At 61.5% G+C, this 13811-nt stretch overlaps 2 protein-coding genes across 2 annotated transcripts; both read right to left on the bottom strand.

Annotated features, from left to right (window-relative positions):
• Positions 1–815: 815 nt before the first annotated feature.
• GLA (galactosidase alpha) lies at positions 816–7327 on the bottom strand (the record flags this gene model as incomplete). Its single annotated transcript, XM_062585028.1, has 7 exons — positions 816–2358; positions 2585–2782; positions 3344–3505; positions 4473–4564; positions 6114–6291; positions 6741–6915; positions 7167–7327. Coding segments are annotated over 7 exons (1230 nt in total), but the record flags the coding sequence as incomplete, so codon positions are not given.
• A 1519-nt stretch (positions 7328–8846) lies between these two features.
• On the bottom strand, positions 8847–13517 carry LOC134145219 (glycine receptor subunit alpha-4-like). The gene is made up of 9 exons (XM_062584528.1): positions 13435–13517; positions 12002–12135; positions 11840–11907; positions 11393–11616; positions 11222–11304; positions 10933–11073; positions 10625–10839; positions 10025–10207; positions 8847–9452 (listed from the first exon to the last, which is right to left on the bottom strand). Exons 1-9 carry the CDS (start codon positions 13515–13517, stop codon positions 9174–9176), a joined length of 1410 nt encoding a protein of 469 aa, XP_062440512.1. The 3' UTR covers positions 8847–9173.
• Between the last annotated feature and the right edge of the window lie 294 nt (positions 13518–13811).

Below are 13811 nucleotides of genomic sequence, written 5' to 3'. Positions count from 1 at the left end.
TTCTTTTTTTGTACCAATACTTTCTCTGAGAAGCTGAATTATGAATTTCAGTGGTAGAAGGCTGTCTTCAAAAGAGCCCCCCTCTAAAACTGTACAGCTTTTATTTCAGTTAAAAGTTTATATTTCTATTGTAGCAGTTCTCTTTTTAGAATTACTCTAAATCTCTGTGGTGACTCTGAATTGTTGGTAGACAAAGTAGTGATTAAGAAATAAACTTGAAATCCCTGTTCTAGTGCATAACTGGCTGAGTGGACCTTATCCTCTCCCAAGGGCTTGCATTAGAGGAGAGGGAGAGGTGCTAGTACTTGAGAAATTGTTCCAACACAGGAGGGACCAGAGTAATTTGAACATTCCTGAACAGCCCCTGAACTTGGCTGCAGGTGTGTCTTTACAGCCAGGGAGCGGTTGTACTGAGCTAAGGGGCAGTAAGTGAGCTACCTGTTTTAGTTCAACTGTATCATTAGGCAGTGGAGACTTAGGGTAGCTCAGCTGTGACCTGCCTGCAGTGGCTGTGGGCTTCGTTGTAGCCCAGTGACTGAGCTTCAGGCGCTTGGTCCCTCAGCTGTGTTCTGCCTTACTGGAAGGTAACTGCATGACAGGCTTGAACTGCCCAGCTCCTGTGTTAAGTTAGTTGCCAGCAACAGTCATAATTATCGTTTAAAAAACCACCACACAGCAGAGGTTCATCAGATGAATGATGTCTGATGAACAGAACCCAAAACACAGTACTTCATGGGACAGGCTACTTTGGACGATGGAGTAATCAACGTGGGAAGCAGGGGAAATTTGCTGTTACTGAATACTGAGAGCACAAGGAACTTATAGAAGCTTTTATGCAGTGGGAATAGAGCTAAAGGATGGAGAATGCCTCCTCGTGTTTTCATAGGGAGAGATCTAAGTTATAAAGCAGGAATAAAAATTGGATTTTTGCTTATTCAGTCCTGCTGGCTAATGATGTGACTGGTGTTCTGGAGCTCCTGCAGTTTTACAAACAAGCACTGCCCAAGTAACTAACCTCCAGTGGAAGCTGTCATCTTTATGATAAATAAAGTACCTTGTTTCCTAAAGCCAGATTTAATTTCAAATACCAGGCTAGACTCTTATAGCGTGATTAAGAAAGCTTAGCCCTTTCTAGGGGCATTTTAATTCAAGTTTTTAAAACACGAAAGTGAGGACAAATCAAGATACCCTGAGAAGAGACCAGCTTTGTACATGCTGTTTGCATCAGTGATTAGGTACAGAACATGGCTATCAGAAGAACCTGTGTAACCTTAACCTAAAGGTTACTGCCAGCCTGAGAAGGCACAAAAGTATTTCTGGAAGGGAGTTTACTACAGAAGATGACCTCCCTTGCCCCATGCAGGGTAGGGAGGGGAATTCTTACCGAAAAGGGAGTGACAACCATTCCTGAGGGCAAGACTTCTGGGAGAAGGCGTGTTTGAAGCGCAGTTCTAGGGTGTGATGCTTCAGCTGCATTCGTGCTAAGCAGACAGCTGAGCTGGCAAGCAGGCAGTTGCTCAGTGAGGTGAAACAGGCCTGTCCCCAAGTTGTCCAAAGGTAGAAGGGGATGACTGCGCTGAGGAGGGGGTTGGGTTTCTTCACGAGGGATTAGGGCTTTTTTTTTTTTTTTTTTTTTTTTTTTTTTTTTGAGTGAAAATTGTATCGCTCATCTTGACAATACAAGAACAAGGCAGCTGGGGTTTCCTTAACTGTCCCTAAAATGCTCAACAAGAGCTGTAGGCTGCTGCATCAGAATTTTGCATTTCTTTCTTCAGTTACTACTGGCACTGGCTTTTAACAAAGGCGTTACTGCCCTGCTGCAGCCCCTTTAGCCCCTTAGGAAACAGGAGTTAGGTGAGATGCTAGAGAAAGGGTAAAGAAGTGAAGCAGCGACTGTTTCTGTTATCTCTTCATAATGGAGTGACGGGTCTTTGGTGCATGAGGCAGAAGATTTAAGGTGCACACAGAAGCACTTGAATGGTGAATGCCTGAGGGAAAAACAAAGGCATCTCGCTCGGAGGCAGGAGACAGTCCTCCTGTGACAAGAAGTCTAGGGAGAGATGGAGGCTTATAGGAAGATGGTCTTTGTACCTCCTATAGCGCCACCACCTTCAGCAGTACGGTGCCTGTTGGGTTCACCTCTACACTCAGGGAGGAGACCCAGTTGTGAAATCCCCAGTCTCTGCTGGCTGGCAAGACCTGCTGGACGGAGCATGTTGGGTTGCAGGCCAGCCCATTGCCGAGGAAGGTGAGGGAGAAGGTGAAGTTACGGGGTCCCCCGATTTCCTGCCGGTTCAGCACTGCCACAGCATGGGCACTGCCTGACAGGGGCCGCTCCCACAGCTCAAAGTTGTTGTCCTGCCAAGAAAAGAAAACCCCAGGACTTGCATTAGGGGAGACAGAATTGATGGTCTTTATACCTGTCTGCTTAAGCAGGCTTCAGGAACAAATGGCCTCATGGGACTTGTGTTCCCAAACGCTGGGCTCTCCTCTGTGTACCCCATTTGTCCCCCGTATCCTCTCCTGAGGAGGCGGTGGCCTCCCATGGCCCAGACAGCACCCCTAGCCCCAAGCCCTGCTGTACCTTGGTGATGCGGTATCCCTGTTTGCCCAGCGGGTCCTGGTTGATGGCAATCACCTCTTTGTTCTGGAGCAACCACTTGGCCTCTGGGCTAATGTCCCGCAGGTCATTGGACATGAAGAGGGGAGCTGCCATGATAGCCCACATTGCCATCTGAGTTACCGCTTGGTCCCAGCTCAGCCCAAAGTTTCCAATCACTAGCTGTAACAACACAAGAACACCTGGTAACACTGCCTGCCAAGGAGAAACCGAGCCACCAAGGCGCGTACCGGGAAGTGACAGGATACTGAGGGTGGGACCTACATTACTCTGGGGCCTGATTAGATAGGCCGTGCTCTGTCAGTGAGACCAGCTGGTTTGGAAAGGTGAAACAGATGACTAAGGTGACAATTTAGGATGAAGCCATGGTGGAGCTAAAGAAGGATCCTTATCTGGTGGTAGATCAACACTTCTGAAAACTACTCCCAGTGTCATGTGTGTGTTTCGGACTGGCACTACCTGCAGAGGCTGCGTTTACACACACAGTGCTTTCTCAGTGCTGTGGGTAACCACGTTCCAATGCCACGTGCTTAGAGGATGCTGTTCTGCTACAGTGCTCTTTACCTTCCCAGTCAGGGGTCCCTCTCACAGAGTTCTTGATTCCTGGACCCCATCAGAGCCTTTGCCCTCAGTGTTTCTCCTCAGAGTCTCTTTTCCCCCATCCCAGCTGGATAAAGGATTTTTTGCTGGTGCTGCAAGAAAGATGGATGTTACAGTACTTGCCATGTCAGGATCGTTCCAGCCCCCTGGCCCAGCTATCTTCACAATGCTGTCCTGGTGAATTGCTGTCCAGTCCAAGATACTCTTGATGCTGCTCCAAGAATCATAGACATCAAAAAAGTTTCTCCAGTGGTTGCAGTACTGTTTGATCTCTGTGTAATTGGGCTGCCAAAACAATTAGTCTATTTAACCAGAGAGCTTGACTGTACAAGAACAAGACTGTATACAACGCTAGACCTGATTGGGGATATTTTGGGGAGAACTGTGGCAGTCTCTTCTGCCACCAGCTATCTGGATGATCTAGTACATGCTGGTTCCCTAAAAAATGTTTTGCCCTGAAGGACTCCAGCCTTGTCATGCACCAGACAATGCTATCCCATTGCTTCTCCTGGGAGAACAGCTGTGACCACCCACCTCCATCAGAAAATCCTCCTGAGTCTAATTAAAGGTGTAATGGGATAAGTGGGATGAAACTGTGACATCCTAGTAATTATTGTCATTTCTTGGGTGGACACCTTGCACTGACTGGCACATTTAAGCCAGTCTGTGGGAGGGGGTGGCTGAATCCTGCGTGACAGCATGGGGAAGTCAGCTATGGGTAGAGAGCAACATGTCAATCACGGACCCTAGCTGGCAGACATTTGCCAGTAAACAATACTGAGAATTCCTATACATACTGTTCTGTGTGTTCAATATGCTGTTCTAAAGTCTCTGAGTCTGCAGCACTCTGTACAACTGAGTGTCCTGGAGGAATAATACTGAGTTATCGGCAAGCTGGTGTGTCTTGCTGCTCAGTTCCTCAGAGACAGAAAGCAGATGGATGCTGCTGTGCTCTTCAGCATGCTCCAGCTGGGTTGTGCCTTCAGCAGTTGTCATGCTGTAGGATCCTACTAAATCCCTGAGGAGATCATTGCTTTTCAGCAGAGCACTAACTGAGCCTCAAGGCTACTTCAGGACTCCAGAGGAAAAGTGTGGTTTTTCCTCCACCTTGCACTCACCTCTGTTGTCAGACCGGCGAGCAGCAAAAAAAGATCTGAAGAGGCTATTTTGCAATCTAATGCTTTTCTTTGAACTGTTCTTCCCACTTGGCGCACTACTAGTGCCAGGCTGAGCCCAGAGAAACACTGCTTACCTGCTGCACTGGCCTCAAATAGAAAGGCCATTCACAGGAGTACACAATGCTTCTTCCAGTCTTATTCAGGGCCAGAGACATGTTTCTATAACCTAAAGGAACAGGACAGCCAGGGGTTACGCAATCTGCCTGAGCAGAGAGAGAGGAACTGATCCAGTATCACAGGTTTGGGTCTGAGTTCAACTTTCGCAAAATCAAACCTCAACATATGCTAGTGACTGAAAAAATAAAGGGAAGACAGGAGAGCTCTGCAGCCAGTCTCCCGCCTATAAAGAAAAGGCAAGCTCTTCTACGGCTTTGCTGCAGGTCATGGGCAGTGCTGTTGCTCTGAGACTGCTGATTTCCCTGCACATACTGCTGCGGGTTGAGGCTGCAGTTCTGCTATCTGGTGTTTTTTCCTCTAGATACCTGTCAAATACAAGTTGGTATTTATTAAGCTGCTGGGTACAGCTTTAGTAGTTAGTTGCAGGCATATGTCCTTATGAGACATTTGTGCCATATGGACTGGGTAGGAATGCAAAAGTGATAGCTTTATCCTGTTCTTGTCCCCAGAGAGCCCTGTTAAGTCTCTTTTAATCAGCACAGAGAGAATGAAGACTTTGCTATCTCTCCTCGAACTGTTTTGATACAACTGGACTTTATCTAGCTTACAGATATGCTCTACCAAGAGCTTTCAGCTTAACTGTCGCTTCAGGCGCTGTCTGAGCTGTGCTCCTGGCCACAGCAGCCAGCATACGCCAGGCCAACTGGCTTTGATGGGACTGTCACTTGGGCAGAGTCTCTCTGCCAGGCAGAGGCAGAGAGACTGCGTGCGCAGGTTTCCTGCTGCCAAGCCCTGTGGTGCTGACTGTGCCAGCAGGGAGAGCACAGCAAAGAGAAACCATTTTCCGAGCTGCATGATTCTTCACACAACTCTGCTCACCTGGCATTGGGGGTTGCCAGTACTTAGAGAGGATCTGTAGCTGAATCCCCCCAGAACAGCAAGTAACTGAGCTTTCAGCTTCTGATTTGCCAGCCTGCATGTAAATAAGTTCTGAAATGGCATTTGCACTGGCACGCTCTAAAATGAAAATCCCAGCAGGTTTTTCATGCCAGAATTCTCTTGACTTATGTCTGTTAAGAGCCCTGATAACTGCCCTTTTTATGGCTGACGCAAGCTTAAAGCTCATCCGTCATGACATTGCCTTACGAAAGGGACGAAGGGTTAACTGTATGAGGTGCTCTGAGCTCTCCAATAAAGCACTCTAGAAGGGCAAAGCCTTTGCTGTTTTAAGAGCTGATGCAGCGGTCTGCACAGAGATCCCCTGGAGTATGCAGTCAAGTTTCTTTGCTCAGCGTGACGCAGCCTCCGGGGGGAGAAGGCTGCTTCTTCAAGCCGTACTTGCAAGTGAAAGCTCTGGGAGGCAGTGGGAAGAAAGCTGAATGGGTAGATGGAAGCCACTTGGGCTATCAATAGTTGCTACCTTGGAGAGAGCTACCTTGGGCTCTGGAGAGCAACCTTGTAACTGCTTTGTAAGCAAATACCTTAATGACTACAGTCAGGGAAAACCAGCTCTCTGGAACCGGCCCCTCACTGGAGTTCCTGCTGACTGCAGAATGTTCCCAGCTTTCGACACAGCACACTCTCAAGTCAGTACGTACCTTCTGCCAGCAGCTCCAGCGTGCCAAAGTTGCAGCCGTCAAACTTGAGCAAGTCCACGCCCCAGGAGGCGAAGGTTTGGGCATCCAGCTCATAGTGATTGTAACTGCCAGGGAAGCCAGCACAAGTCTTGCTCCCGACATCGCTGTAAATTCCCAGCTTCAGCCCTTTGGAGTGGACCTGAACTTGCAAATATAAAGAGAATCAGGGATTGAGCAGCCATGAGGCAGGAAGTAGCAGAGTTAAGACAGCAGGAGAAACAAAAGCCCATTTCAGGAAGCAGACCCTTAACTCAGCGGCTATGTAGCAGATTCCCACGCAGCCTTCCCTCTCCTGCCCCTGCTCCCCCAAGATGAGACCAGTGTGACTGCTCGTCTGGTCCCATCTGCTGTCATCATCCTGACAATTCACGGTTCAAAGCAGTGTATAATCAAGGACCACACTCTCTCCTTCCACAAAGGTGGTGATCCCCTTCAGCATTAGCTTAGAAAATTCTTGCGAATAAAGGTTAGCGTAAACCTTTGGCAGACGCGGCGCTTGGTGTGAACCGCTGGCAGCCGCGGCGTTTACACTTTTCTAAGCAGCCTTCTGCTCAGCAGCGTCCCGAGCTGCAGCGGATCGGCACTCACGTAGTCCGCCAGCTTGCGGATCCCACCGGGGAAGCGCTTTGGGTCAGCCTGGAGCCGGCCGCGCTCGTCCCGCCTCGGAGCCATCCAGCAGTCGTCGATGCAGATGTACTCGTAGCCCGCGTCCTTCCAGCCGTCCGAAGCCATCACGTCAGCCATGTCCACGAACAGCTGCTCGCTGCGGGCACCGGGGCCGAAACGGAGACCGTGGGGCGGCGGCTCGCCCGGGGGCGGGGGGCCGCGGGGCCCGGGGCAGCCCTCGGAGCCGTGCCGGACCCCGAGCAGCCCCCGCGGACCGTGCTCGGACCCAGGACAACCCCCACGGCGGGGCCGGGGCCGGGGCCGGGGCCGGGGCCGGGGCCGGGGCCGCGGCCGCTTCCCCCCCCCCCCCGCCGGTGCCGGTGCCGGTGCCGGTGCCCGGGGCGGTACCTGACGCAGCGGCGCGGGTCGGCGGCGCAGTCGGTGCCGCAGAGGAAGCGCTCCCAGTGCAGCCAGCCCATCGGCGGCGTCCGCGCCACGCCGTTGTCCAGCGCCGCCGCCGCCGCCGCCAGCGCCGCCAGCGCCAGGGCCCAGCGCGGCAGCGCCCGCCACCGCCGTCCCGCCGCCGCCGCCGCCGCCATGGCCGCCGCCGCCGCCGCCGCCAGACGGGCGGCCCGCTCGCCCAATCGCGGCGCGGCCCCCGCCGCCCTCGGCCAATCCGCGCAGCGGGACGCGCCGCGGCCCCCGCCCCCCGCGGCGGCCCCGCGCAGCGCGGCGGCCTCGTCGCGCCGAGCCGCGGGGGCGTCGCCGCGGCGCGAACCGGGCCGGGAGGCCGCGGCCGGGGCCGAGCCTCGCCCCGGAGCTCCCAGTCCAAACTGGGCCGGGGGAGGCCAGGGCCGAGCCTCGCCCCGGTGCCCCCAGTCCAAACTGGGCCGGGGGAGGCCAGGGCCGAGCCTCGCCCCGGTGCCCCCAGTCCAAACTGGGCCGGGGGAGGCCAGGGCCGAGCCTCGCCCCAGTGCCCCCAGTCCAAACTGGGCCGGGGGAGGCCAGGGCCGAGCCTCGCTCCAGTGCCCCCAGTCCAAACTGGGGTGGGGGAGGCCGGGGCCGAGCCTCGCTCCAGTGCCCCCAGTCCGAACTGGGGCAGGGGAGACCGTGGCTGAGCATCGCCCCAGTGCCCCCAGTCCAAACTGGGGTGGGGGAGGCCATGGCTGAGTGTCGCCCCAGTACCCCTGGTCCGAACTGGGTCAGAGGAGACTGTAGCTGAGTTTCACCCCAGTGCTCCCAGTCCAAACTGGGATGGGGAAGGCCGTGGCTGAGTGTCACCTCAGTGCTCCCAGTCCAAACTGGGATGGGGGAGGCCGTGGCTGAGTGTCACCCCAGTGCTCCAGTCCAAACTGGGATGGGGGAGGCTGTGGCTGAGTGTCACCCCAGTGCTCCCAGTCCAAACTGGGATGGGCGAAGGCCATGGCTGGGGCTGAGCATCGCCCCAGTGCCCCCAGTCCGAACTGGGGCAGGGGTGCCCACGGCTGAACGTCGCCCCAGTGCCCCCAGTCCGAACTGGGGCAGGGGTGCCCATGGCTGAACGTCGCCCCAGTGCCCCCAGTCCGAACCGGGACGGGGGAGGCTGCGGCTGGGGCTGAGCCTCGCCCCTCCCCTCCCCTCCAGCGCTCCCGGCCCGAACCGGGGCGCTCGCCCGGCCGGTGCCCCCCGCGGTTCTCCCACGGCCGCCGTCCCGGGGGGCCCGGCGGGGCGATGGGGCGGCGCGGCACGAGCCTGGGGGAGGCCGGCCGGGAGCACAGAGCGGGATTGATGCTCGCCAGCTGCCAGCCGGGGACGGAGGCGCCGGCCCTGGGCGGCACGGCGGGGGCTGGCGCCGATCCCCGGCGCAGCTGGCGCTTCCCGGCCGCTGGCGCCTGCCCAGGACCCCCCCACCCCACCCCGGGCTCCGCGCCGGCGTCTCCCGCGCGGGCCGGGGCTCGCTCCTCCCTGCGCACCCGCTTCCCGCGGCCCCCCGAGCCCCCCGGGGCCGGCGGCGGCCTCCCCGCGCCCCTCGCGGGTACCACCACGCCGCTGAAAATCCCAGACGGGCTTTATTCCCGGAGGAAGGTCGACGCCGTTTAAAAACCCTGTCGCACGTTGGCTGGCTGAGCTGGAAGCGCCTGCGGACGCCGTCCGTCCGTCCGTCCGTCCATCTGTCTGTCTGTCCTCTACGCACTGAGGATAGCGAGGGCCGGAGGGCCGGGAGCCCTGCTGGGATTTACGATGCTCTGCTCTGGGGCACCAGAGCGGGGCTGGCGGGGGGAAAGCGGGGCGATCGGGCTCCAAAAGGCCCGGGGAGGGGGGAGTATTTTTTTTTTTTCCTTTTTCCTTTTTTTTTTTTTCCCCTTCCCGCTCTCTGCTGCGGCCAAAGCGCCCCCGAGCCCGGCGGCGGGCGACGCCGGGGCGGCCGGCGGCTCCTCAGGGCGCCGGGCGGACGTCCTCCGAGCGCAGCACTTTGTAGACCACCCAGTAGAAGACATTGAAGACGAGGAAGGAGAAGGGGAAGACGGCCCGGGAGACGGTGTCGATGCGCTTGGCGCGGTCGGCGCAGCGCCGGCGCAGCGCGTCCCCGGCGCGCAGCAGCGTGCCGGCCGCGGCACCGGGCGCCTCGCCGGCGGCCCCGTCCTTCGCCCGCAGGCACCGGCCCAGCCCGTAGCCGCCGAAGTAGAAGCGGCTCTCGCGGAGCAGCTCTTCCTCCTGCCGGAGGGGGGGACGGGGCCGTGAGCCGGGGGCGCCTGCCCCGCTTCCCCCTCAAACCGGACCCGTTCGGAAGTGTGCACACACAGCCGGCCCAGCACGGAGCCGGGCTCCTCCCGGCTCCGGCTCCGGCGGCTGGAAGCTCTGCTCTCCAGCGGTCGGGGGGGGGGAAGGGGCACGCAAGGGTGTGGGGTGCATGGGACACAGGGTGCGCGGGGATGTGGGGTGCACTGGGGTGCAGGGGCCATGAGGTGCAGATTGCATGGGAGCACGGGGTGCATGGGAGTGCAGGGAGTATGGGGGTGCAGGGTGCGTGGGGTGTTTGGGGGTGCAGGGAGTATTGGGGTGCAGGGAGCATGGGGTACGTGGGAGTGTCAGGAGTACTGGGGTGCGGGGCGCGTGGGGGTGTCAGGTGCATGGGGGTGCAGGGCACACGGGGCAGTGGGGCGCGGGGGGGGTGCATGAGGTGTGGGATGCACGGGGGTGCAGAGGGCATGGAGATTCGGGCACAGGCACCGCGGGGGCAGCTCCACGCAGCGCCCCGGCGCCGCCCCGGCCGAGCACGGACAGACGTCGCGGCAGCGGTGGCGACGGGGACTCACCAGCCGCCGCCGCCGCCGCCGCCGCTGCCGCAGGCGCGCGACCTCCTTGTGCTGCCGGGAGACGAAGTTGACGGCGGCGTACTCCAGCAAGGCGGCGAAGACGAAGAGCAGGCACACGGCCATCCAGATGTCGATGGCCTTCACGTAGGACACCTGCAGGGAGGGGGGGGACGCAGGGCCTCAGGGACCGGGGCCGCTTTCGCCACCGGGTCCGAATTCAATTAAATTGGGACTTTTAAGCCAAGCCTTTTCCTTGCAACGATTTTCCTTCCATTGCAAATTGCCCCTTAATTGCTCAAGAGGGAGGCGCCGCCGGCTCGTCCTCCTTTCCGCTTCCCTGCCTCCCCTCGCCGCGCGGAGGAAGCCAAGTCTTTGCCGCTTGCAGCCAGGTTTGCCCGGGGGGATTCGCCGAGCGCGGGGGGCCGCAGGCGCTGCCCGCGGGGCGGCCGGGCTCGCGAGCCGCCAGCGGCCCGAGCCTGGGGAGGGAGCCGCTCGCCAGCCGCACGGGGCGAACGCCGTCCCTCCGGAGCGGGGAAAGCTCCGGGCAGCCGCCGTGCCGCAGCCACCCACCTTGGGCAGCGAGGCGCGGGAGCCGGCGCTCTGCGTGGTCATGGTGAGCACCGTGGTGATGCCCAGCCCCACGCGGGCCGGCGCCGCGTCCATGTTGATCCAGAAGGAGACCCAGGAGAGGATGACGATGAGCAGGCTGGGGATGTACATCTGGATCAGGTAGTAGCCCATCTGCCTCTCCAGGTGGAACTTCACCTCGATGCAGGTGAACTTGCCTGCGGGGATGGACGGCGCCGTGGGCTCCAGTGGGCTCTGGCCAGGGGGGAGGACACCAGTGTCCCTGCAGCGGGGCTCCCATGGGTGCTCACCTGTGTTGTAGTGCTTGGTGCAGTAGCCCAGGTCCTTCTCATCCCGCAGGATGAACTGCGGGAGTGTCAAGCCCTCGGCCACCTGCACGGCCTCCTGCTCCTCCAGCCACTCAAAGATGAGGTCATTCATGGTGTAGCCGACTGCGCGGGAGGGAAGGAGCAGTGGAAAAGGGGGACTGGCGCCCTGCTCGGCCCCCCAACCCCAAATCCTGCTCCGTCCCGCTCCCCCCTGCAGCGGGGCTGGGCTGGCTGGGATGAAGAGCAGCTCGAAAGCCACCTGGGTACTCACAGCTCTCCAGCTGCATGGTGCACGTCTGGATGTCCATGGGGAAGTTCTTGAGATCCATGGGGCAGGAGAGGATCAGGGTCAGCCTGGAGGAGCAGCAGCGGAGGAGCCGGTTGCGGGGGTCGCAGGGAGGGCAAAGCCCAGCCCGGCCGATCTACCTGGCCCCGGCCCTACCTGATGCTGTAGAGCACGTTGCCGTTCTTGAAGATGCGCAGCAGCTTGTTGTCGGTGGTGACCTCGTGGAAGTTGGCCCCTTTCTCGTTGGCGAAAAACAGGTCGGGCTTCCAGATGGAGTCGAGCATGGAGGGGTCCAGGTCGAGGGAGTCGTCCGGGTACTCGCGGTACGCCAGGCGCGGGTCGTTCCACTGCTGCCGCAGGAAGACGTTCACGCGGTAGTCCTGGGGGAGAGGACGCCCGCGCGTCGGCCGGGCAGCGGGGCGCCGCCAGCCCGCGCGGGGCTGCTTTTGCCCGGACGATAGGGACAGACGGGGCAGCGGAGCTCGCGGCGGGCGACCCCGGGAAGGGAAGACCGCGGTGCTCGGCGGGGGACCGCGGGGGCGGGCTGGAACGCAGCGCGGGGATCTGCCTGCCAGGCGCAGCCGGCGCCGGCAGCCCCCTCACCATGGTAGTCTCGGTGACGGAGCCGAAGCTGTTGATGAAGATGTTGCAGGTCACGTTGACCGGCGGGCCTGGAAGACAAGCCGGCGGCGTGAAAGCACCCGCGGGCGGCCGCCGGCGTCCCGCGGGCGAGCAGCGGCGGCCGCCGCAGCCGCGCGCCCTCACCTTTGAAATTGGGGCGAATGCGGGCGTCATAGCCCGACGTGCGTCCCATGAGCTTGTCGAGGAAGTCAGAGGGCGACATGGGCTGGGGCGGGCGCCGCCAGGCGGGCTCGCTCGCCTCCCGGCCCGCGGCCGGCCTGCGGGGCAAAGAGGCAGCTCAGCGGCCGGACCCCCCCCTCCCCACCCCGGCTCGCCGCTCCGACCCCGCTGCCGAGAGGAGCCGGGGCAGCAAGGAGTTAACCGGGCCTCTCCGCCAGCCGCTGCAGGGGAGGAGGAGAGATGCTCCAGGAGGAAGGCTCCCCCCACCCAGTCCATCCCCTGCCCCCCGGGATCACACCTGGAGAGGGAAAAGGGCACCCGAGTGGGCCAAGTGGCTCTCGGTGCCCCCATGGGACACGGGGCACCCGCTGGCTTGGGCCCCTCGGGGGGCTGGGTCCTGACACCCCCCCCCGCACACAGCCCCCCAAGCTGGGAGCAGCTCCGAGTGTCTCAGCAGTTTGGCAGCAGGAGCTGGTGGCCCCCTGCCTGGCCCAGCTCGCCCTTCTGCCCACCGTGCCAAGGGTCCCCGGGGTCTCCGGCCACCACTGCGTGAGGGACCCCCAGGCGGGTCGGGCTGGGGGGGGGTCTCCGGGACCCCCGTGCCTGGGCAGGGGCAGAGCCGGGCTCTGCGGCCAGGGATCGGTGGGGAAGGTCCAGCCGGGGGTGCCGGCTCTGGGGGAGCGGGGGAGGCTGGACCGGGGGCTCCAGCTCCCCCGGGGAGGAGGTTCGGGTCACGCGCGGAGGGGAAGGTCGCCCCCCCCCCCCCCGGGGCGGCGCCTGACCGAGAGGGGTCGGTCCCTGGGGGGCGGGGCAGGAGGCTGGGGGGGGGGGTCCAGATCCCCGGGGGCAGATCTGGCTCGGGATGCTGGAGAGGGGTCTGGGTCTGGGTGGGGATCTGCGTCGCGGAGGGGGTCCGCGTCCCTGGTGGGAGGCTTCAGCTCAGGATGCTGGAGGCGGTCTGGGTGTGGGGGGAGGCTGGGGTGCCGGAGGGGGGTCCGGGGCCGAGCTGGGGGTCTGGCTTGGGATGCTGGCCCGGGTCCGGGGGGGAGGGGGGTTGAGATGCTGGAGGGGGGGTCGGAGTCCCCAGGGGTGGTTGGGATGCCAGAGGCGGGTTTGGGGCCCCGGGTGAGGGTCTGGCTCGGGATGCTGGTCCGGGTCCCGGGGGGGGGGGGTGTCGGGATTTGGGGGAAGATCTGGGTCCCGGAGAGGGTCCGTGTCCCCGAGGGAGGGTCCGGCTCTGGATGCCGGAGGGTGGTGGTGGGGGGGGGTCGGGGTATTGGGGGTAGGTCCGCGCCCGGGGGGCGCCCCCTCCCCCGGAGCGATGCGGTGACACCCCCCCACCGCGCCTGCCCCCACGGCAGCGCGGCCCCGCCGGGCGCGCAGCGCCGAGCGCTCACCTGAGCGGGCCGCGCCGGGGCGGGAGGCAGCCGAGGAAGAGGAGGAGGAGGAAGGCGAGGGCGGCGGCCCGGAGCGCGCCCATCCCGCCGCAGCCAGCAGCCCCGCCGGCCCGGGCGCACGGGCATGACCCGGCCGGCGGCGGCGGCGCCCGCGCTCCCGCCGCACCGGGGCGGCTGCCGGGGCCGGGGCCGGTGCCGGTGCCCCGAGCCCGGCCCCTCTCCACATAGTCCGGGCGAGCGGGAGCCCGCCGCGGGGTGGGCGCCGGCAGGCTGCTGGCCCCGGGAGCCGGGAGGAGCCTGCGCCCGCCGCGCCGGGAGGAGGCGGGCGCGGCGCGGCGCGGGGAGCCGCCCGCCGCCCGGCCCCCGGCCGGCCCCCG

Source organism: Rhea pennata, chromosome 11 (genome assembly GCF_028389875.1).
Source record: "Rhea pennata isolate bPtePen1 chromosome 11, bPtePen1.pri, whole genome shotgun sequence".
NCBI classification, from domain to species: Eukaryota; Metazoa; Chordata; class Aves; order Rheiformes; family Rheidae; genus Rhea; species Rhea pennata.
Note: the sequence above shows the minus strand (reverse complement) of the source record. Positions and strands in the feature narration are given on the sequence as shown.